At 30.4% G+C, this 23,727-nt stretch overlaps 1 protein-coding gene across 1 annotated transcript in view; it reads right to left on the bottom strand.

Moving 5' to 3' along the window:
• LOC139516440 (formin-J-like) overlaps positions 1-23,727 on the bottom strand; it is a 40,268-nt gene that overhangs the window by 4,881 nt on the left and 11,660 nt on the right. The window contains exons 4-16 of the mRNA XM_071306554.1: positions 18,733-18,877; positions 18,070-18,131; positions 14,072-14,600; positions 12,693-12,789; positions 11,725-11,866; positions 9,565-9,652; positions 8,999-9,060; positions 7,344-7,423; positions 4,093-4,222; positions 2,785-2,857; positions 1,768-1,841; positions 797-980; positions 221-313 (exon numbers count right to left, since the gene is read on the bottom strand). Of these exons, the coding sequence (XP_071162655.1) occupies positions 221-313; positions 797-980; positions 1,768-1,841; positions 2,785-2,857; positions 4,093-4,222; positions 7,344-7,423; positions 8,999-9,060; positions 9,565-9,652; positions 11,725-11,866; positions 12,693-12,789; positions 14,072-14,600; positions 18,070-18,131; positions 18,733-18,877 (1,759 nt within the window). The remainder of the gene's footprint in view (positions 1-220; positions 314-796; positions 981-1,767; positions 1,842-2,784; positions 2,858-4,092; positions 4,223-7,343; positions 7,424-8,998; positions 9,061-9,564; positions 9,653-11,724; positions 11,867-12,692; positions 12,790-14,071; positions 14,601-18,069; positions 18,132-18,732; positions 18,878-23,727) is intronic.

Genomic DNA, 23,727 nt, shown 5'->3' with positions numbered 1-23,727 from the left:
ATTTAAAGAGACAAAAAAAAATATTTGAATGCCAAATTTTTCAGCACTTATATAAGGTTATAATGGGTAAATCAATTTTATTCATATAACATGTATAATAAAATTTCTTCTTTAAAGATATATTAAGAAATATAACTTAAAACAAAAACTAATTTTGGAGTGTTTTATTCTCAAGATGATTTTAATAAGCACCTGGTCAGTAAAAATGATAAATACATACCTTTTTCAAAGAAATCCTCCATGACAGCTTTAAATGGTTGAAGATCATCTTCATGAGCATGTTTAATTACTTTGTTTGATCTTTTGAGAGCAGCTGAAAGATAAGGAAATACAAACTATTTAATACAGTGAAACCAAATCTAACAAACTATTTAATACAGTGAAATCAAATCTAACAAAATCATGAGTCAGTGTCATCTACAAACTATTTAAGTACAGTGAAACCAAATCTAACAAATCATGAGTCAGTGTCATCATTTCTGAACTACTTTTAAGGCCATTTTCCATATATTTTGTTTTTCACTAAAGGCCTCTGTTATTTTTCCTTTGTCATTATTCTCTTTTATGTAACCCCATCCAGACCATCTTCATAGTTCTTTAACTGTATTTATCAGCTAATACAACAAATATCATATTGAAATATAAATCTTATAAAAAAACAAACCTTTCAGTATCTATAGGTATGGTTTAAACTATTAATCAAACAATTCATTAATCATTGATTCAATTATTTCAATTCAAAAGTCTTGCTAAAAAAAATCTGATTAAAAAATGCTATGTCAAAATATGAATTTACCATCAAAATCTTTCTTTATTCTCTTTAATTCTTTATCAATGTCATCAAAGTTAACCTGCATGCCTTGTGAGATGTCACTAGAATCAGGAAGTGGTAAAATGGCTTTCTCTGTCCCAGCATTGTCATAATCAAACTTCTTTATATAAGTCATTACAACAAACTGTAGTAAACTGGATCTATTATCCTGGAAATAAAATGCTATCTTTAATAGGGTATTGTAATGAAGTACATTGTACTATAAACCAGGTTAATCCATGGATATATAATATTTGTTTTACATTTTGCACTTTCTAGCTGACTTTAATTGCATTTGTTTTTTTTAGATTTTCTACTTTTCCATATGTTTCTGTATAATGGAAGATCCAAGTTTTATATATTTGTGATAATTTTTATTCACATTAGTTTTCTTCTTGTGAGACGCAAAAATAAATTGCTCTCAAAAATAAGCAGCATTTCCGTAACATGAATCAATAATTTTCCTTCTGTTGCCAGTTAGCAATGATATTTCTCTACTGCAGGAGTCCAAATTTAGATTTTCAGATTGTGTGTTTAATAAACGAGCATATTAAAATGTAAAATTTGAGCACCAGCATCACTTGGTATAGAAATATTGAAACTCATACGCAGGGAGAAAATCTGCTTCAACAATATTTTTCAGTCTTTCAAGAGTAACATGAATCTGTATTCATGTTTTGCTATTGTAAACCCCCTCAAATCATTGTGTTCAGCGAAAGATTGGAGCATACTGAAAATTCTGTGAAAGTTTTATTCAAATCCATTTAATGTTTTAAAAGATGTGAACATAAAGATATATGGAAGGGAAACCAATTTGCTGTAGTGAAGCAACTACGACCTACCTTTGTTTTTACATCTTTTAATCTAGGGAGTATACTTATATCAAAACTACGACCTACCTTTGATTTTACATCTTTTAATCTAGGGAGTATACTTATATCAAAACTACGACCTACCTTTGTTTTTACATCTTTTAATCTAGGGAGTATACTTATATCAAAACCATCAGCTTGACCTCTACTTCTATTCCCTAAAATTCAATTAAAAAAACATATATTTCATATTAAAGAAACACATTGAATATTAAAGATCTATTTTTTGAAAAAAGCAAAATTCAGTAAAAGGAAAGTTGTTTCGATTTCTAAGGAAATAATAAAATTCCAGGGTATCCGATGGTAAGTTACTATTGATCAAAGAATATGGTAAAAGGAAAACCCTGTCAAAACTCTTTAAAATAAAAAATTAAAAAATATCACTATACAATCATGTTGACTAAATTTCTGTAAAGGTGTTTAAATTTGAACGAAAAGAATATTTTTTAACTGAATACATTTCATAACAAAATAAACAAGATTGTGTCCATAGTACACGGATGCCCCACTCGCACTATCATTTTCTATGTTCAGTGGACAGTGAAAATTGGGGTCAAAACTTTAATTTGGAAATAAAATTAGAAAAATCATATCGTAGGGAACATGTGTACTAAGTTTCAAGTTGATTTAATTTAACTTCATCAAAAACTACCTTGACCAAAAACTTTAACCTGAACTTCGCACTATCATTTTCTATGTTCAGTGGACCATGAAATTGGGGTCAAAACTGTAATTTGGCATTAAAATTAGAAAGATCATATCATGGGGAACATATGTACTAAGTTTCAAGTTGATTGGACTTCAACTTCTTCAATAACTACCTTGACCAAAAACTTTAACCTGAAGCGAACGGACGCACAGACGGACGAACGAACGGAGGCACAGACCAGAAAACATAATGCCCCTCTACTATCGTAAGTGGGGCATAAAAATACGATTTAGATTTGTCAAAACTGACGTAGGAAATGTCAAAAAAAAGAAGAGAGAGACAGAAGAAAAGATGAATTGGCAAAATCAATAAAAGTATAACATAAATCTAGTTATTTTAGTGTATTTTAAACTCTTTGCAGACTAATGAAAAATCATTTAACAATAACTTACCTCCATTCATATAATTTCCTACAGCTAACACTAAACCTAACACATCTTTCACTCCTTTGCCATTCATCAATGTCTACAAAAACAAATACAACTATAATACTAAAATAACGAGGTAAAATTTGTCAGCCATCATGGGGTAAAAACAACAAATCAAAGAATTCAACTTTATATATAGCTAATATAGGACAACGGTGTTGATTAAAAATTAAACCACTCCAGACCCTTTTGTTTTCCACATAATTAATATTGCCAATAATTAACAAGTTCCAGGTCGTATCCGATACCGATACCAATAGTACATTCACCGGTTACCTATTACCTTATCTGTACGTTCTGCATCTGACAGGTTCAACACAAAATGGTGTATTTAGGATTTTGCTATATACACAGGTCATAATCACAGGGTTGACACTACTAAATTCAATCATTGTCAAATTGTTCCCTATTGTAGTATTTTAATCAGTAAGACTTTCTAAGATGACCATACAAATACTAAAAATCAAGATTAAAATAAGTCGTAAAGGTACAGTTTTCAATTTGTTAGCCGGCATGACTTAAAACAGTGAATCAAAGAATTCAACTTTATTTATAACTAATATAGGACAATGCTGTTCATTGTTATATACTTTAATTCAGTCACGGACCTGTGATATCACGGGTGTGTTCTAGTGTTGTATTAAAGTAATGATATGACTTCCATTTGCAATAAACGAAATTTGAACTAACTTCGTCAGGTACCTTCAAGATTAAAAGTAAGGAAAACCCTCAAATGGCAGATACAATGAAATCATATTTAATACATTAATCAGGAATGGCAAAGGAATCATTCTTGACGAGAAAAATTTCTTGTCGTGACAGCAGATGTGCCTGTATTAACTAAATTGAAACTTTGTATTTGTTGATACCTCCTCATCAGACCTGTACTGTTTACTTTATACTATATATTTACTAACAAAATATGGCATACAAGAAGTAATGACTAGAATTCCTATTTTCTAAGCCATACATTTTTGAGTCACTGTGGATTCATCTATTTTCGTGGGTACCAATTTTCAATTGATTTATTAAGGATTGTGTATTTATTTTATGTCATGGTTGTTAACTTTTGCTTATAAGCTCAAAGAAAGTCATTCAATATTTAAATTTGTTGTTATACTTACACCACGAAATCTACAAAAATTTATATTCAACAAATAATAATGGATCCACAGTTACTAAATAACATTTACAAACTGAACTGATAACAATTATACTATATATGCAAATCTATTTTTCTCTAAGTATGACCAAACATGAATAATATCTTACATCAGAAGTCATTTTTAAATTGTTGAGTTTATTCTCTATCACAGAAATGCTTTCTTGGAAACTTTCTTGAAACAAAAAACAAAACATCCTCTCTGCAAAATCTGGTATCACAGTCAAATCATACAGAAACCTGAAGAAGAAAATACATCAATATATTTTAAGAAATCTACACTTATTGTGTGCAAAGTTATGGAAATTTAAGTATTAAAGATCAATGCTTTTCTGGCAGTTTAAAATAAATAACCTATGTATTGTATTAAAGCAGACTTGTTCATATTATTCTTACCATATTTACACATCTAGTTATTGTACAATATAAAATTATGGCCTGTTGAAAAGGTGAATATCCAAAATTGTCAACACGAGAAGGTTATTTCAATGAGGGCGCAGCCCGAAGTGAAATAACTTTTAAGGGTTGACAATTTTGGATATTCATCGATTCTAAGGGGCCACAATTGTTTTATTATACCGAACTAACAGTAGAAAGGCCTTTCGAACACTTACTATATTCTTTAGATTTCACATAACAAAGACAAGCTGACGTTTGAAAATACATTTGTGTTCTAGAATTTCTCGAATGTACAACAAAGGTAGAATCTTTTTGTTAAATATTGATGGCCCTGAAAAGGACTGTTTATAAGAGATATCATCGGCTGCTGGCACTCTATTCATGTCCAATGCCTTATTTCCTCGTCTCTCAGTGGGCTTCCAGTGTTACGTAAACGCTGCCATTTTGTTTATTTACGTCTGTGACGACATAATCATGGGAGATAACTTAAGTACAAATCAAACAACTCAAAAGGTTATTTGCCGGTGAATAATAGGGTTATTCATCGCTGGTAGAATGTTTTAGGGTTATTCGTCCTTCCTCGCAATTGAATGAAAAACAACTGAATTATTCCATGCCATGTGATAACGTTTCACCCAATAGAATTGTTTTAAATATATGTAAGGTATAATAATAACAATAACACAAAAAATGAGTAAAAATAAGGGCTTTTAAATAAAAACTAGCATCCATATACATACAATACATATTTTGAATAAAAAATATTCTTCGTCTAAGTATATATATGATAAACAAGAATGTGTCCCTAGTACATGGATGTCCCATCCGCACTATCATTTTTTATGTTCAATAGACCGTGAAAAGGGGGAAAATCTCTAATTTGGCATTAAAATTAGAAAGAACATATCATAAGGAACATGTGTACTAAGTTTCAAGTTGATTGGACTTCCACTTCATCAATCAAAGAGCTGAAGTGCTCTGAGGGAAAAGACGGCCATTGTTTCAATTTTTAGGGGGTATCTTTTGATAGTCTACATACAAAGAATGAACAAAAGAACAGCTAGAACATATAGAAAGGCTAACAATAATGAAACTAATTGTTGTTTATTGACTTTGTTATTTCATTTCCTTAGTCAGGAATTCATCATAGAGACAATTTGGACCAATGAGATCTGCACCTTCTAAATCAAAACATTTGATTAAAGTTGGGAGTTAATTATCTAAAATTCAATTGAATTTAACAACTACTACAATATATTTTAGAATTTTAATTATGTACAAATGAACGGCAGGCTAAGACCATTCTCAATTTTTTGTGACAGTATTCTCAAGAAAGTGAGGACTGAAAAATCTATTCAGTTTTAATTTTCCATTGATATAGTTCCCAGTTACAACTCTCATCACAGGGATACATGCACTCATAAAATCAAATATGATTGATATAAGCTGTTTGAAGTTTTTTTCCAGATCCCACATTTTGATATATCTGTAAAATTCATGAATAAATACCTTTAAACTACAAAAAGCTATATTAAAAAAAAAATGAAAAAAAAAATGACCACTACAATAATTATGTTGGTACGCAAAATTATTTTTTAATTGATGACTACTTATCATATATATACTTATTGTGACATTTTTAGTGTTCAGATACATTAACTTTCATTTTAGTGGGTAATTACTCATCACTTGAGGTGCTCCTTAATTGGAGAAAGATTCTAAAAACATAACTTTACAGAAAGAATGAAAACTGCAGTTGCTCTCCCAAATCTCAATAGGTATAAACTACAAAAAGCAACATTTATTTTTTTAATTTTTTTTTAACCATTTCAATAATTATGTTGGTACACAAAATTTTTTTTATAAAGAAGACTACTTATCATATTTTTTTTTTCTTTTTTTTTTTTCACTTGATACATTTATATAATTCTATAATATTTTTAAAGCGCCACCTACAATATCTAAGTACAAAGGAGAAACTTCATTAGTGATAATAATTTTACAAAAGAGGATAATTCACAAGAGAGATTACTGTCATCACGACAAAGATTGAAGATTGAAGATCATATACTAAATGTCACATTTTAAGTGTTCAGAAACATTTACTTTAATTTAAGTGAATAATTACTCATCAATGAAGGTGCTCCTGAATTGGAGGAAGATTCTAAAAACAGAACTTTACAAAAACAATGAAAACTGTTGTTTCTCTCCCCAATCTCATGTATCCCCATTGACATTGTTTACCGCGAAAGTTGACCTACAAATTATCTGATTATAGCCTCAGATTAAAGCATTGCATGTTAGTGTGTGAATGATCTACACTACAGCAAACATCATTGGGTTTACATTTAACAAATACGGATTTTAAATTAGTATACAAATACTGTGAATGATTTTTATAATGAATAAAGGATATCCCTGTGTGGCATTCCAACAATGACGTCACTAGGTTAGATATATTTAGAATATTTCGTAATACTGATTTTTCCGGACTGTAAAAGAAAGGTATATAGTGTAAGGGAAAGCTCAATATACGATAATTTCAGAAGAAACAGAAGGGAAATGTGTAAAAAATGTATTTAAAGTCAGTCTGTTCTCCTTGTCATCAATTTCAGTATGACATTTTGAGGGGGTTTCCAAACTATCAAAACAAAATGATTGACGTGAGGGAATAATACTCTGGCCAACCCCATTAGGGAATTGACGGCTTGAAGCCTGAAGTGGGACGTACGAACGGACAGATGAACGAACGGATCCACAGACCAGAAAACATAATGCCCATAATGGAGCATAAAACTTTCATGTCTATAGTTATCTAGTAAAACAATTATGCGAGTTCTTATTATTGTAATAATCACCAAGTTCCATTATTCCAATTCATAAAAACCACACAATAATTTCTGAATTTACAGTGTTCTGCACACAAATTGTTGTTTATTTATATACAATAATTCCTACTTACTGATCAGGTTTATCAAGAGGTACATTAGGGTTTTGATCTATATGCTTCTTTATTTTTTTAATTTCTTCATCATCTGCTCTCTGAAATTATAAAATTGTATAAAAAAATAAAGAATATTGTTATCTTGCATGAATGAAAATATTTACATACAAGTAAATTTCATATCTAATAACATATAAAGCAAGAGAATAAGATTTCAAGCTGAATAGAGGACAGATCCTACCCTACTATGAACCAAACACATCAACACAATGGCTTTTCCCCATGCAATCATACTAAGTTTTTATCACAAGCGGCAGTTTCTGTAAGTCACTGCAGTACATGTTTTTCATTCAAAAAAATCTTAGTCATAAAATCGTTGGTCAGGAAAAACAAGGAAGAAAAACATTTTAAAACAAATTAGTTATTATGCAAACCTTTTTTGGGGTTATTGTGGTTTCAAATTAAAGCTTTAGAACTGAAGAAACCTTGTTTATATTCAACTTATTTAATTCAAGAAATTAAAGGGCATGATTTGCCTATTCTGTAATTAAGATCTTTGGAAACCAATATGCTCTTAAATGCAATTAAAGGTATGCTAATTGTTTAGCAGAAGTCATGCTAAGGTATTGTTTTGACACTAAATAATAATCAAAATTATATTTAAAATTAGGAAAATTGCTATGAATACTTCATATTCTTGAGTTAAAACCTGAAAGTTTGAGAAAAGAAAGTTTTTAAAATCTCATATATGTGCAAACACCTACAAAATAAAAGGGTTCTAGCTTAGAAGTTCAAAACAAGCAATGAGCTCAAAAATCCATATGCCAAACTTGACAAATGTTACCCTGTTCAGTACATGTATTATGATCAATAAAACTTGACCTTTAATTCATTAGAAACACAAATTTTAAAATATGCATACTTTCTGTTTATGTACAAATATTTGTCATAGTATGAAGTTTTTAGCAAAATTGTCAGAAGAATAAGGTGGGCAAAGCAGGTGCCAAACATGCAATAATTTTAAAAAAAGTTCAAGAACCAGTAATTTTGTGAATTTGAGACTAGAATCAAAATCCTCAATAATGCATACCTTTGATATATGAACAAATATTCTGTAAAACAAAAGTGTTTAGCTTGATAACTGCAGATAGACAAATTAAAGAGGTTTGCAGACAAACCATGTACATAAGTGATTGATCATATGCCATGACAAGGCAACAATAATGTATTTTTAACATAAAAGACACAAAATTTTGTGTTCCAAACACCAGTATATTTACCATTTTTTATTTATGATTTTTTTTTAAATCACCAAAATCAGTTCAGTGTCCAATAAACAAGTAGATATTCATTGTTAATTGTACTATTTTTTTTAATTTAAAAAATACTAATACATAGATGTCCAAATTATCAATGCAGGTAACCGAAAAACATGACCCTAAGATGGCTTGGCTTCTTTATCATTGTCATGTCATAAAGTTGCTGGTACATTTGTACTTTAATTCTCCCCCAAAAAAAGAGAAAAAAGCATTCTCATTTTTTGTGTTCAGAAAATCATACAATTGATTATGTATGACCTACGATTTAAATAATGCCTTATAAAACTAACATGCAGTGTGGATATAATTCATTATATTTGTTTTCATTATTTCTCAATTGAAAAATGTTCTTACATTGTCATAAATAGCTTTCAACTTCTCCATTTCTAGTTGTGAGGTATCTAAATGCATTATGGCTGAAAAGAATAAAAGTTCAAATATTAATCAAATACAATGTAAAGTTTTTTTAAATGATTGTAATTAATACTGCCTTTTAAGAACTTATTTCTATTTTTAATATTTTTCATGTAAAAATTCTAACTGCATCCATTCCTATTTTAAAAAATAATTTTAGCATGTACCCCTTATCTGTTAATCTATATTCTTGAAAAGGGAAAATTTTATAAACAAATGTTCCAGATTTTTTTGCTGAAAATATTGAAATTAACAACATTCCAGAGAGACAGCGGAATATATCAACTTGATTTTTGCTATAGCCATATTTTTGTTCAATAGCTTCTTAAATTGACAACTTGCAAGAACCTAGCTTCAAAAAGGTATAACTAAGTTTTATCCGGATTTTGTGCTGTAATTTGTAATTTGTGACTTATTGATTGGCAGTGTTTTTGAACCTGTTTTACTCTCTGTCTGTTTAGAACATATTCACACTTAATCAACCAAAGTTTAAAAATCATTCTTACCATTTTCAATAACAAAAAACTCAAGCCGCAAACTTGATAACAAAATACCAATTGCTTGGGATCGTTTTGGTTCTATTACTTTGGCAAACTGAAAAATATAAAAAATTAAAGAACCTTAGTGAGCACGCTCTCATACCCCTCGTCCCCACATTGTCAATGGAGAAATTAAATAAGTGTAAGAAAAAACTAGAGGCTCTCAAGAGCCTGTGTCGCTCACCTGTTACTGTATATACTGATGTCGGCCATCTTGGTTGGCAGGCAGGGTCATTAGACACTTTTTTAAAATAGATACACTTGTTATGATTGTGGCCAAGTTTGGTTAAATTTGGCCCATAGTTTTAGAAAAGAAGATTTTTGTACAAGTTACAAAAATGACGAAAAGTTGTTCAATATTGACTATAAAGGACAATAACCCTTAAGGAGTTCTCTGACAATTTTGGTCATGTTGACTTATTTGTAGATCTTACTTTGCTGAACATTATTGCTGTTTACAGTTTATCTCTATCTGTAATAATCAAGATAATAACCAAAAAATAGCAAAAATTCCCTAAAATTACCAATTCAGGGGCAGCAACCCAACAACGGGTTGTCGGATTCATCTGAAAATTTGAGGGCAGAAAGATGTTGACCTGATAAACAATTTTACTTCATGTCAGATTTGCTCTAAATGCTTTGGTTTTTGAGTTATAAGACAAAAACTGCATTTTACCCCTATCTTCTATTTTTAGCCATGGCAGCCATCTTGGATGGTTGGCCGGGTCACGTCACACATTTTTTAAACTAGATACCCCAATGATGATTGTGGCCAAGTTTGGTTTAATTTGGCCCAGTAGTTTCAGAGGAAAAGATTTTTGTAAAAGTTAACGACGACGGATGACGACGACAATTTCCTGTCAATATGCACATCTACATAGTATGTCCTTATTATCTTGAAAGGTTTCATGAAATTCTGTTGTGTAGTTCCAGAGGAGTTGCGATGACAAACTGTTGCAGTAGTACATTGAAGCAAATAAGTTCAAGGGGCATAACGCCTAGAAAAAAAAATGAATCGTAATTTCCTGTCGATATGCACATCTACATAGTATGTCCTTATTATCTTAAAAGGTTTCATGAAATTCTGTTGTGTAGTTCCAGAGGAGTTGCGATGACAAACTGTTGCAGTAGTACATTGAAGCAAATAAGTTCAAGGGGCGTAACGCCTAGAAAAAAAAATGAATCGTAATTTCCTGTCGATATGCACATCTACATAGTATGTCCTTATTATCTTAAAAGGTTTCATGAAATTCTGTTATGTAGTTCCAGAGGAGTTGCGATGACAAACTGTTGCAGTAGTACATTGAAGCAAATAAGTTCAAGGGGCATAACGCCTAGAAAAAAAAAATGAATCGTAATTTCCTGTCGATATGTACAACTACATAATAGGTCCTTTTAATCTAAAAAGATTCTGTGAAAGTCTGTTGTGTGGTTTGAGAGGAGTTGCGATGACAAGAAACAGGACAGACGGACGGACAGACAGGTCAAAAACATTATACCGTCCGCAACTTCGTTGCGTGGGGTATAATTATTTACCAGCCACTCATTCTTTGAAGAAGTTGTTTCTATTAACAGAATAAAATCTGCCAGTATTTACACAGAAATCAAAATATAAATGTGGCACAACTTGATTTAGCACATTTTACTTTAGATTCAAAAGACTTTTGTCTGCAAAACAACCCAATTTCAAAAACGGCAATACATTAGCCCAAATTTTTTAGGTATCATTGATATTATTAACGTTACTGAGAAACTGTCAATAAGAAATATTTATGTAAAGCCACACCTATTCACCATTTTGTTCGCCATTTTTATACTAAAGAATGCAGATACTATGTGTTTCAACATTCCATGTTCGGTTATGTAGAAAAGATATTAAAATGTTCTTTTTTTAAACCAATTTATTTTTTGTGGATACTTTATTTTGGGTTAACCCCTTTCTATCCCTTTTTACATCATTTGTAATTTTCAAATTCATTTGAAGCAGTTGAATAAGGAAAGATAAAAAATTTACATTTTCTAGACGATTTATATTCGCATTAATATTCTACTCACAAAAGTCACAAAAAATATATAGCTCACAAAAATAAAATGGCTACAGTAATTCTCCTAAAGAATATCACAAACCTGTTTTGGCGGTGATTTACTTTTGGTAAGACGAGACTTTCTGGTATTATCAATTGGCACTTTAGAAAACAGCTCATCCACTTCATCAAAATTAATTCTAGCTTCATCTATTTCCTCCCAAACAAGTCTGGCATTGGCGTACCTGTAACATGGTTGTTATTTCAATCATTTACATACATTGTACTAACACAAAAGTCAAAGAAAAGGAATTTCTTTTGCATCACGCTTGGCGAAAGAGAAATTATTACTTTATAGGCCAATTCAATTTTTTTTTTAATTTCTTCATTTTGCAGAAAGTACTTCTGAATTGACATACAACAATAACAAAGCTGTTTTTTTTCAGAATTTTATTGAGAAATAGAATGTTATATTTGAATGCCTCATTATTGCTTTCAGTGTCTGTCATCCAATCAAAAGTAAAGATTCTTATTTCTATTAAGACAAAAATTGAATTGTTTTGAATGATGGTGCTATACAATTTATATTACTTTAAGTGAATTAACAGTAACAGACGAGTCCTAGCTTACACCATCAGATTTTGAGATAGAGACTTATCACAGTGTTCTCCATTTTTCACTAATGTAAGGTGGGTAATTTGAAAAAAACACTTTTTTTTTAAATTTTTAACTGGGTTTATTTTTTTACTGAAGGTCGGGGTCACAACAACAAGGATTAGTATTGTTTTCACATTTAATGGAATTGAACCACTCTTCTGCTATCACTGCTAGCCGTTTACTTGATAAATTAGTTTTGTGCATTTTGGATAGCAGATGGCTTTTTGAGGACTTATGCATGGCCTATCGAACAGAGTGTCTTCTTTTTCATTAAAAATAATGGGACTCTCTTTTAGAAAAATTGAACCAAATGATCTAAAACATAATAAAATGGTTTTTCTGTGCTGAAATCTTTAATTTGTGTGTTTATGAGATATTCTTTACCTTCAAGTTTGAGATGTAAATTTTACTTACTCTTTATGTTTGGGTGACTTTATTTCATTAACAACAATTCTGTTCCAGAACAGAGGTTTCATTGGAGACTTGGTACTGATCAATGGCTTCAAAGAACCTGCAAAACATTGTTTATTTATCAAAATTATTACGAATATAAACAGTCCTAAAATAAGTCTATTAGGCTTGTTTAAAAAACCAAATCCTAGTTTCTTCTTAATCAGCTGTTAAAATTGAGCACCTATGACTGGTAAATAGTCTTTGAAGAAATCTATGAATTTTGCTAAATTTTGCTTTACCTTTCAAATTCTTTTTTTAACACTTTCAATACCATTATCCTTAATCTTTTCAAAAGGATGCCTTTAGAAAGTCATGAGCTAAATTAATGTTTTAACCTCAAAATTACATCACTTAATGTGGAAAATTTGTTTTTACAATGAAATGCTATTGTTTTCAAACTTTTTACTTTCTAAACTAGTAAATACAAAATCACATTTATTACATTTCAAAGTGTTAGCTTACACAATAAAAAGTTAATACACACTTCTAAAAACATTCCCTGGATAGGGTAGTGAGTTAAATGTGTGAAATTCAGTGACAAAAATTTTATGATAAAATTTTCATTGTAGAAAATATATATTGTGCAGCACATTAATCTCTGTACCATGTACTGAGATATATATATAAAGAACTTATTAAAAGAATAAGTATTTGAACTTCAGACTTATTCCTGTAAAACTAAAACTGAGAAAAAGTGCTGAGTGACTACATTCTAGTAACATGTGTAGCAAATTTATTTACTACAAGTTGGAAATATCCATTTGCAGTTGGCAACTGTAGGGAGCAATAAAGGTTTCCTTAAAATGCCAATTATCCCTTCTTCCATCTCTCTATCTGTTACTGGGTTACACTCTAGAAACATATATGTATATTGAGGAATCCTTATCATTAAAAGTGGGATACTCTTCAACCAACATATAAGGATAATTTGTATTACTTTGATGCAACAAAAAAATTGAAACAGTAACATCAAATGAATAGGGGATGTGAAATGGGCTTTTAAATGCCACAGGAATTGAAAATCATGGAGAAATATGTAGTGTGGAAACTTTTGGTGTAAGTCTAGAACAATGAACATCCTTCTCTTCACCAATTATGCTGGCCATGGATAAGTATTTTTTGTGGCACAAAAATAGTAACATCCCTGTTCTGAATGATTTAAATTTCAATGAAAAAAGATCAATGAAATTTAAATAAGTAAATACTGCCTAATCATCAAATTTAACAAATCTTTGTGTAAATGTCCATTTTCTTTAAATCAAAACCCTTAAAGTATAACTAAAGATGTCTTAAAAATAATTTACATCAATAACATGAGTATTAAATTTATTATCATTTACCTCTTCTCTGAAGCATTCCAGGTGCTGGTGGAGCTCCAGGGGGTCCAGGTGGTGGTGGAGGTGCTCCTGGTATTGGTGGAGCTGGACACGGAGGAGGTGGAGGAGGAGGTATTCCTGGAGGTGGAGGTGGTGGTGGCACTGGTATTGTTGGTACTCCTATATGTTCAGGAGAAAATTTTAATTTCTCAACAGGCATGTCCCCCTCCTCCCCATTTTCTTCAGGTATTGTAGGTACTAATCCATAAATACACTCTGGTGTAACAGCAGCCAAAGTGTGCTGCAAATGTGGTGTCCCTGTCACTGCTACACATAATTGTCCTTGGCTGTCATAGTAACCATTTGTCACATGACCAGCCTCTTTTTCAGCAGCATTTGCATCAGATAAAGCAGATTGTGAATGTTCCTCTATGCCAGCTAGTTTTTTATACCGTGCAACTTCCTGTTCAAGGAGAGCTATTTTTTCTACACAGTTTTGTAGTCTACTTTGATATTCCTCTCTACAGTGGTCTAATACATTTTGGTGTCCTACCTGTATAGTTTTGTAAAATGTAATTGATCAATAATATAAAATTATTCTAGTAAACAGTGAAAACTTTATCAATTCTTGTGTTTAACTTGGTCTTGTTCAGTTTAAAGTGTAAAAAACATAAAGACAATGTTTATGGTCTCCCCATAGTTTTGCTTCAAAGTGGAAAACAATAACAATAACAAAATTTAAAAAATAATATCCGATGAGTTTCAATTCATGCAAAAGTGTATGTTATCAGCTGATATTTCAGATATTTATAAAATTTTGTATGCACTAAGAACATGTAGAACTATATGATCATGCATATTTAATATCGAAGCTTTCATATTTCAAAAGATAGTAATATAATTAAAATGTGATGAACACTACTTTTTTTTATATGCAAGGCCTTTTTTTTTTAATTAGTTGGTTTACGGATCCGCCGACCCGATTTTGTTTAAAAGTGAAATAAAATTAAAATTTTGATTTCGTGTTGTTTTTTATTCCGCCGACCCGATTTTTCGAGTGCTGTGAATAAAAAAATCCGAGGCGTTCCAAAACGATTTGTCTGTGTCAATAAAGCGTTTGTAGTGAACTGCGTATTTTGAAAAGCTTCGAAATGACGCAGACAAATTCAACCAGATGCTCCGCAGGGCGTAGCTTTATACGACCGCAGAGGTTGAACCCTGAACGGTTAGGGCAAGTATGGACACAACATTCAAGCTGGATTCAGCTCTAAATTTGGATTGTGATTAAATAGTTGACACAGCATAGGTTTCTGACACAGAATGAATGTGTTCTAATGAACTTAAAATTTTTGTTTCTCTTAGAGCAATTCACTATGCTGTTGAATATTAATCCTCTCAAAAAAATGTTTGAAGAAATTTTCTTTTTTATTTATGAAATTTCAAATGAGAAAAATTGAACCCAATTTTTTTAATCACACCCCCCTTTCCCTTATTCCAAAACTAATCTCAATTAAAATTTCTAATGGAGTTTGCAACAATAACTACTCATTTAAATACATCATAAAATATTAAGATGTAAAAAAACTGCTTGTTATCACTGAATGGTAAAGATTATTTTAATTTATCAGTTGGTAGTAAAAAGTGAATATACATTGTATATTGTATATAACAAAGATTTAAGTTGATTCTGGACAAAGAAAGATAACTCCAATTAAAAAAAAATCTTGCTATTGCACAATATTTTGCAATTAGATATTTCTTGCTTACTATTCTGGACAAAGAAAGATAACTCTAATTAAAAAAAAATTTGATATTTCACAATATTGTGCAATTAGATATTTCTTGCCATTGCGCAATACTGTGCAATTGAAAAGACTTGCTATTACACAATACTTAATATAATAATTTTAGATCCTGATTTGGACCAACTTGAAAACTGGGCCCATAATAAAAAATCTAAGTACATTTTTGGATTCAGCATATCAAAGAACTTCAAGATTTCAATTTTTGTTAAAATCAGACTAAGTTTAATTCTGGACCCTTTGGACTTTAGTGTAGACCAATTTGAAAACAGGACCAAAGATGAAGAATCTACATACACAGTTAGATTTGGAATATCAAAGAACCCCATTTATTCAATTTTTGATGAAATCAAACAAAGTTTAATTTTGGACCCCGATTTGGACCAACTTGAAAACTGGGCCAATAATCAAGAATCTAAGTACATTTTTAGATTCAGCATATCAAAGAACCTAACTGATTCATTTTTTGTCAAAATCAAACTAAGTTTAATTTTGGACCCTTTGGACCTTAATGTAGACCAATTTGAAAACGGGACCAAAAGTTAAGAATCTACATACACAGTCATGACAGTTAGATTCAGCATATCAAAGAACCCCAATTATTCAATTTTGATGAAATCAAACAAAAGTTTAATTTTGGACCCTTTGGGCCCCTTATTATGTTGGGACCAAAACTCCCAAAATCAAACCCAACCTTTCTTTTATGGTCATAAACCTTGTGTTTAAATTTCATAGATTTCTATTTACTTATACTAACGTTATGGTGCGAAAACCAAGAAAAATGCTTATTTGGGTCCCTTTTTGGCCCCTAATTCCTAAACTGTTGGGACCTAAACTCCCAAAATCAATACCAACCTTCCTTTTGTAGTCATTAACATTGTGTTTAAATTTCATTGATTTCTATTTACTTAAACTAATGTTATTGTGCGAAAACCAAGAATAATGCTTATTTGGGCCCTTTTTTGGCCCCTAATTCCTAAACTGTTGAGACCAAAACTCCCAAAATCAATCCCAACCGTTCTTTTGTGGTCATAAACCTTGTGTCAAAATTTCATAGATTTCTATAAACTTAAACTAAAGTTATAGTGCGAAAACCAAGAAAATGCTTATTTGGGCCCTTTTTGGCCCCTAATTCCTAAAATGTTGGGACCAAAACTCCCAAAATCAATACCAACCTTCCTTTTGTGGTCATAAACCTTGTGTTAAAATTTCATAGATTTCCATTCACTTTTACTAAAGTTAGAGTGCGAAAACTAAAAGTATTCGGACGCCGGACGACGACGACGACGACGACGACGACGCAGACGCCAACGTGATAGCAATATACGACGAAAATTTTTTCAAAATTTGCGGTCGTATAAAAACCCAACGAGGGAGGACCATGGAGTCTGACGGCTTCATCTACTTTCAGTTGAATATTAACTTTGATGGTCAACGTACTGAGAGCACTTTTATCAAATGCAAACCTAAGCAAACAATCGGCGATGCCATATTCGACAATATGGCTGATGAAAATGTTGCCATTGTCAAGGTACAAACAGTTTCGCCACCAAACAAAACTAGGGCAGACACCCCTACCAGTACACCCGTAGAAGTGCTTGCGTCCTTTGGGGCAAAAATTATATTTGTTGATGTAAATGAAGGAGCACCTCCAGGTATCTGCTGCTTCTTCGCCAAGCACGCTGCAATTGCAATTATTAAAGGAGTCAGAATAATGTGTTTGGGTAAGGTAACATATCTTTGGGGGAACTGTTACCTTGTGAGCTACCACATTTAAATTCTGGCTCAGTGTGTCAGTTTAGCATTTCATTTCTCATTATCATATTCTCATCCTAATTATGCATCTGATTAGCCACTAGACATTAAACAACAATTGACCATCCATCCATCAAATGCAAAGCATATCAAGATAAGAGCTAAACTATTTCTCCTCCTCAACCCCTGTAATGTCATGAATGAACAGCATTTTTTTTTTTTTTTCCCTCCAACTCAAATTTTTCAGAACAGTTATACGTGAACAAAAAAAAATCTAAGATTGCTATTTTATTTTTATTTTTTTTACCTCCTCCGACCCTAACCTTTGACACTAGTTGTCCGTAAACCAACTAATTAAAAAAAAAAAGGCCCAATGGTGGTATTATGATGGCCTCTACCCAAATCATTTTGTTTACTCGAATAGCTCTCCATACTTTTAGAGATTAGCTGTTTTAAAATACTAACCTCAACTTTATCCAGCTCTGTTTTATATTCATTTCTCACATGTACCAACATGGCTTGCTGGTCTATAAAACAAAACAAAAGAGGACTAATTTTACCCTTAGTATACAGGTATTATTTAGAAAAGTCAAAACAAATTTAATTGTTTGAAACAATTGATAATAAATGTCTGCTCAAAAATATAAAATCAAATGGTTCTATATAAAAAAATTTCTTTACTGTATAGCTAAAGGAGTTAAGCAACAAACCGCAGGGGAGATTTCGGAAATCCTATAAGTCCAAAAAAATTTGAATAGCACACTGCATTATTTATGACTAACAAGAGAATTTTGTATGTTTGCTTTTTTCTCTTATTATTATCATTTTGTTTTTACTTGTATTGCATACATGTATATGAGGGCCTCAGGGAAGATTAGTAATTGTAACTAACTGTGTTTACCCTCTTTAAATAAAGAATTTATTATTATTATTATTATTATTTTATAATAATGATTGATAGATTGATGTTTGTCCTATGCCATATTACAGCAAAAGACTATACTACTGAGATTTTTATAAAGAGTATTTCTGTGTCAGACGGTTTCTTGTGGTGAGTAGTCTCATTGGCAATCATACTACATCTTCCTTTTTTATAATACCAAAGGTTTCTTAAGAAAAGCTACCTACCAGCCTCTGTAAATTTACGTCCTGCCTTTATATCTTCTTCACTCAGATATTGTGGTGGGGGCCACGAGGGTGTAAGTTTACCGATCTCATTTTGTTGTTTTGTTACAGGTACTTCTGTATGGGTCCAGTAGTACATACAATCACCCTGGAGAAATAAATATTTATATTATAATAAAGTTTGCCTCTAAGTTAAAGATTAGGTTGAGGAAGATTGTCATTACTGTTTTGGGAGACCATATAGCCAACTGGTTATCCTAAATATATTCACAAGTACGATAGACCAACCTATCTTTTTTAAAGTTTGTTAAGACCCCTTGAAATGCATTTGTATTAAAATTTTACATAATAGTAGTCCACTTATTGTATCATAGAGATAAATTTTGACATGAATTGTGTCTGTAAGTCAATGTTTACTATCACCAAAAATACATTTTTTTATCAGAAACTGCAGGTTCCTCATTTCTTTAATCAAAATCCCCTTGAGGTCTCAATATAGTAACAGTTCAGTAAAAGATAAATAAATGCTTGTAAAGTAAACAAATTACATAAATAATTCAAATTATAATAATAATAATAATAGTAAAAATTTCTATAGCGCCCTATATAACAATAAAATCACTCTAAGGCGCTTTACATATATACATGATAAAAATATATTAAGTTAACCACAAAACAAAATGAAATAAAAAAAAAAAATGTTATGTTTAAAAGAACTAAAAACGTATATATGAAAGATATATGAACATAAATAATTATATTGATAGAAAAATAATAGAATTAAAATCAATAATAAGTATTAAAAATTTAGCAGAAAGATTATAATAAATAATTGAAATGGTCATGAAAACTTTTGCTAGAATAAAAATTGTACGAAGAAAACAAAAAAACAAAAATCTACTATAGCATTTGTTTCACTAGTTTTAAGTAAAACACATAAGTTAAGCTTTACAAATATGACCTATGTTCTATAAAATAATAAGGTGCTTAATAAAGAATGCCATGAATTAACTAATCATTATGCAAGCTACTTCCTTATATATGCATTGTATATTCTAACAGGAGTTATTGTTCATGTAAAAACAATCTGAACCTGTCAATCAACTAGCAAATGACTTACTTTCACTTTGGGTATTCACAACTTTTACAACTAAGGGGAAATGGTAACTTGATGTATTGTACAAACAGTTAACACATGTCTATGTACCGTAACCTCTAGATGTGTTCTGATTATTGAGGTTGCTGTCTCATATACCCGATAGATTTACTTTTATATTGATAAATATGTCATAATCTTTGTAGGTTGTAGGAAAATGAACTAAGCTTTAACTAAATATATGTTTAATATGGATATCAAAATGGCATTACTTAATATGGTACTAAGACATAACTTTTCCTAATACATTTTATCAGTAGATGGCATTACATTCATGGTTATAGTACCAAAGAAATCTTCATGTAAAAAAAGTATGAAATGTATGTTCTAGTGAGACTTATTGGAGTTTATTTTACTTACAGCATATGAACAGACACTTATACCAGATTCAGACCCAGAATGATATATTTATTAAAGTTTTTTTTTAGGATGTTCTAGAGAGTGAAAACTTGGGATGAATGTTTGTTGCATACTGGAAATTAAATAAAAGAGGGTTCTTACCAAAGAAATCCTTTATCCCTATATGTATGACTTAACTTCATATCAAAAACAGGATTTTGGTCTCCCATGAACATTGGCCTTACTGAGTTTATAAATTAACCACTGATTTTACAGTCCTTTTAATGTATTACAAGGTGTACTATATCAAAGGTGTTATTTACATCTTATGAGGTCAAAATTACTAAATATACATCCCTATCTTAATAATATGGATTCTAATTTCCTCGTAAGTCAAATCGCATATCAAATTAACATAAAATATTCTGTAAATTAAAGCGACAGGGTCTATTTATCAAATTAACTAACAACAAAGTGTGAAAATTAATACCTTATTAGTCAAATAAGACAGATTTCACTAGGAAAGGAATTTGACATTTTCATGAATGAAAGTCTTAAAGTATGTGAAACCTCTAGATCAATGTAAACATAGTTTGAATGTTGTTTATATTTTCCTTGGAGATAAATTGAGATAAATGCTATCTCCTTTCATCTACTCCAAACTAAACACAGAATGACAGGTCTTATTAAAACTCAGTCAAGCTTGATAATTTTGTAATAGTTCAATATCTGTATCAATTCATCTCAATATGCAACTGACAGATAAACAATAAATTAAGATGAATTTGATTATCAAATCACTTTATCTCTAAATGTATAAGAAGCTCAAGGCCAATGTGGCCCTTTCCAAAGATTGTCATTCAAATCAAATTTCATCCTTTTTCTAAGAAACTCCAGGCTCTGAATCTTTTAGTCACTAGAGAGAAGGATTATACAGACTGATCTCTTGACTTTTGTTTAATTGAGTTTATGACGTTATAATGTCAATTTTTATATTATAGTTCTGGGTCTTTATAAATAATCATCAAGTTATTTATATTATTGTATAGCAATATAATATTTCCCACAGAAAGTAACCAAAAGTTAGCGTGCAATAAATTCTAATATTGCACTAGTGCAATAAATCTTCAAAATTCATGACGTCATCAACAACAAAATCTTAGTTTAAACCAATTTTTCCTTTTAAATATTATATTGCTATACAATAAAAGGGTTATTGCATGAATATTGGGGAATATTGTCCCTCGTAGAACATATATTGCACTCGCAAGCTCGTGCAATATAAAATTCTACTCGGGACAATATTCCCCAATATTCATGCAATAACCCTATAGAATTGAATACTAAATAAACATCTCTCATAGAAAATCAGACAAATTGAGTGTAATAAGTTCTTCCATTATCATTATTAGGGTTATATATTTAAGTTACTTGGTAAAGCTTTCAGACTTTCAGTCAATCATATACAAAGGTTGAAAACAATGATGTTGAAATTACGAAACAGACAACAAAATTTCTAAGAATAGATATGTCTTTGCCACAAATCCCCTATGAGGACTAATTTGTTATTGAATTGGTTTTCTGGCCAGTCTGTCTCATAGGAATAAATCCTTCATCTTGAATTTTATAATGTGCAGGGGTACAATAAAAAGAAGAGTATACAGCACTATTTTTCTCATTATTGAAGGCTGTATATGGTGTCAGAACTGTAGTTGACACATCCTTTTCATTCGATAAAAATTTATGGGTGAAAGCAATGTTTTCAAAATTTAGAAACAGACAACAAAATGTAATCTTAAATTTATAAGTCTTTATTTTGCCACATCTCTTTTACGAGGACTATGTTTCAGATTTGTTTGTCCAGGTCACTCATTTCATGTCTTTATTACAGGAAAATCAACAGTGTTTGTACAACAGTTACAATAAATATGGATTTAAGTGGAGGCAAATTGTAACAGTCATCCATACAAGTATATATGTATATATATATATGCATCTGTGAGTCTGACCTTAATATAGATATATTGAGAATTTTATCATGCTGTTGTGTACAAAGGGAATGCAACATGTCATATCAAAATCTCTATTTTATGACCATTTCTTTAGAATCAGAAATAAATCTCAAAGATTTAGGACCTGTAAATCATTCATAATATGTATTCAAAACAAATTTACTCAACAATCCATTATATACAATTTGGATTTCTTGCGTAAGAATTATATTTATTTTCTATTGATAATTCTCAATATCCATGATATTGTTATGAAAATGTCATTCAAATTTCATAAAACAATAACTGCTACATGTATGAACAAATTTGTATACAATTTGGGGTTCTTGCTTAAGAATTATATTTTTTCCCAATCATAATTCTCGATATTGTTATAAAAATGTCATTCATAAAACAATAGTTGCTACATGTATATACAAATTTTTATGCCCACTCATAAAATATTGGAAAAACAATTGGTCCTTCTAAAACATTTACCAATCATATATAGATGATTCGTGTAACAATCAATGCCCATCCTAATAAGTTACATTAAATATAATTGATTGATTAAATCATTTGAAAATTTAAAATAACTTTAAAATTCAATCATCTATCTTCATAATCACATATTTAAAATGACATTAACTTTAAATGATCACATGGAAAAAATCTTAGGTATGTCGAGAGAAAACCTTGGTTTTTCCAGATCACCGACTTGATCTTTATCGTTAAAAAAAATATTTTCCTATCTTTATTATCAATGTTTAAACAATTAAGGCATTGCCATCTTCCTGTGTATTGTGTCATTTTATAAATATTAAATTTAATAAAGAAACACACCTTTTAACTTTAAATCTTTGGTATGATTTTCATGATAAGAATAACATTTTCTTAATGAAAAAAGAGGTACAAAATCTGAACTATTGCAATTTAGCTGTATCCTACTTTTTCTTTTAAGAACTATGTACTGCTTTTTTAATATGATATGTTCAAAGGCAAATTAAGATTTGTATCATAACATTTCCATCCTTTTACAAAGTTCAAAGTTGTTTGAAAATTCAGAATTTAATAAAAATCTCAACTTAACTTTTATATTGTTTTCAAACACCTGAACCCTTTCCTTTAATAAAAAGCAAAATGCCTTGGACTTAAGATTTTACTTTCAATTTTTAGAGACCTTGATCATAAATTATGTCAATCAAATTTTACAAAAAAATCTAAGATACATCTACTGACTGAAATTCAACAAAATATATATTAACATCATAAAGACAAACTGTACAAATGTCCCATGAGTTCAGAAATGCCTACAGTATGAAATAAGTATATATCTAACTTCAGATTGAAAAACAGCAACAAAATTTGAAAATGTGTATGACATTATATAAAAATGTCCTTAATTAAATACTATAAAAATGTATAATGGGCATACCTTTTCTCTGATAGTTTCCTTCATTAGAATATCATTCTAATAAAAAATCAGGTTTATGAGAATACACAGTCGTTTTA

Source organism: Mytilus edulis, chromosome 3 (assembly GCF_963676685.1).
Source record: "Mytilus edulis chromosome 3, xbMytEdul2.2, whole genome shotgun sequence".
NCBI classification, from domain to species: Eukaryota; Metazoa; Mollusca; class Bivalvia; order Mytilida; family Mytilidae; genus Mytilus; species Mytilus edulis.
The sequence above is the reverse complement of the archived record's forward strand: the minus strand, read 5'-3'. Positions and strand labels throughout refer to the sequence as shown.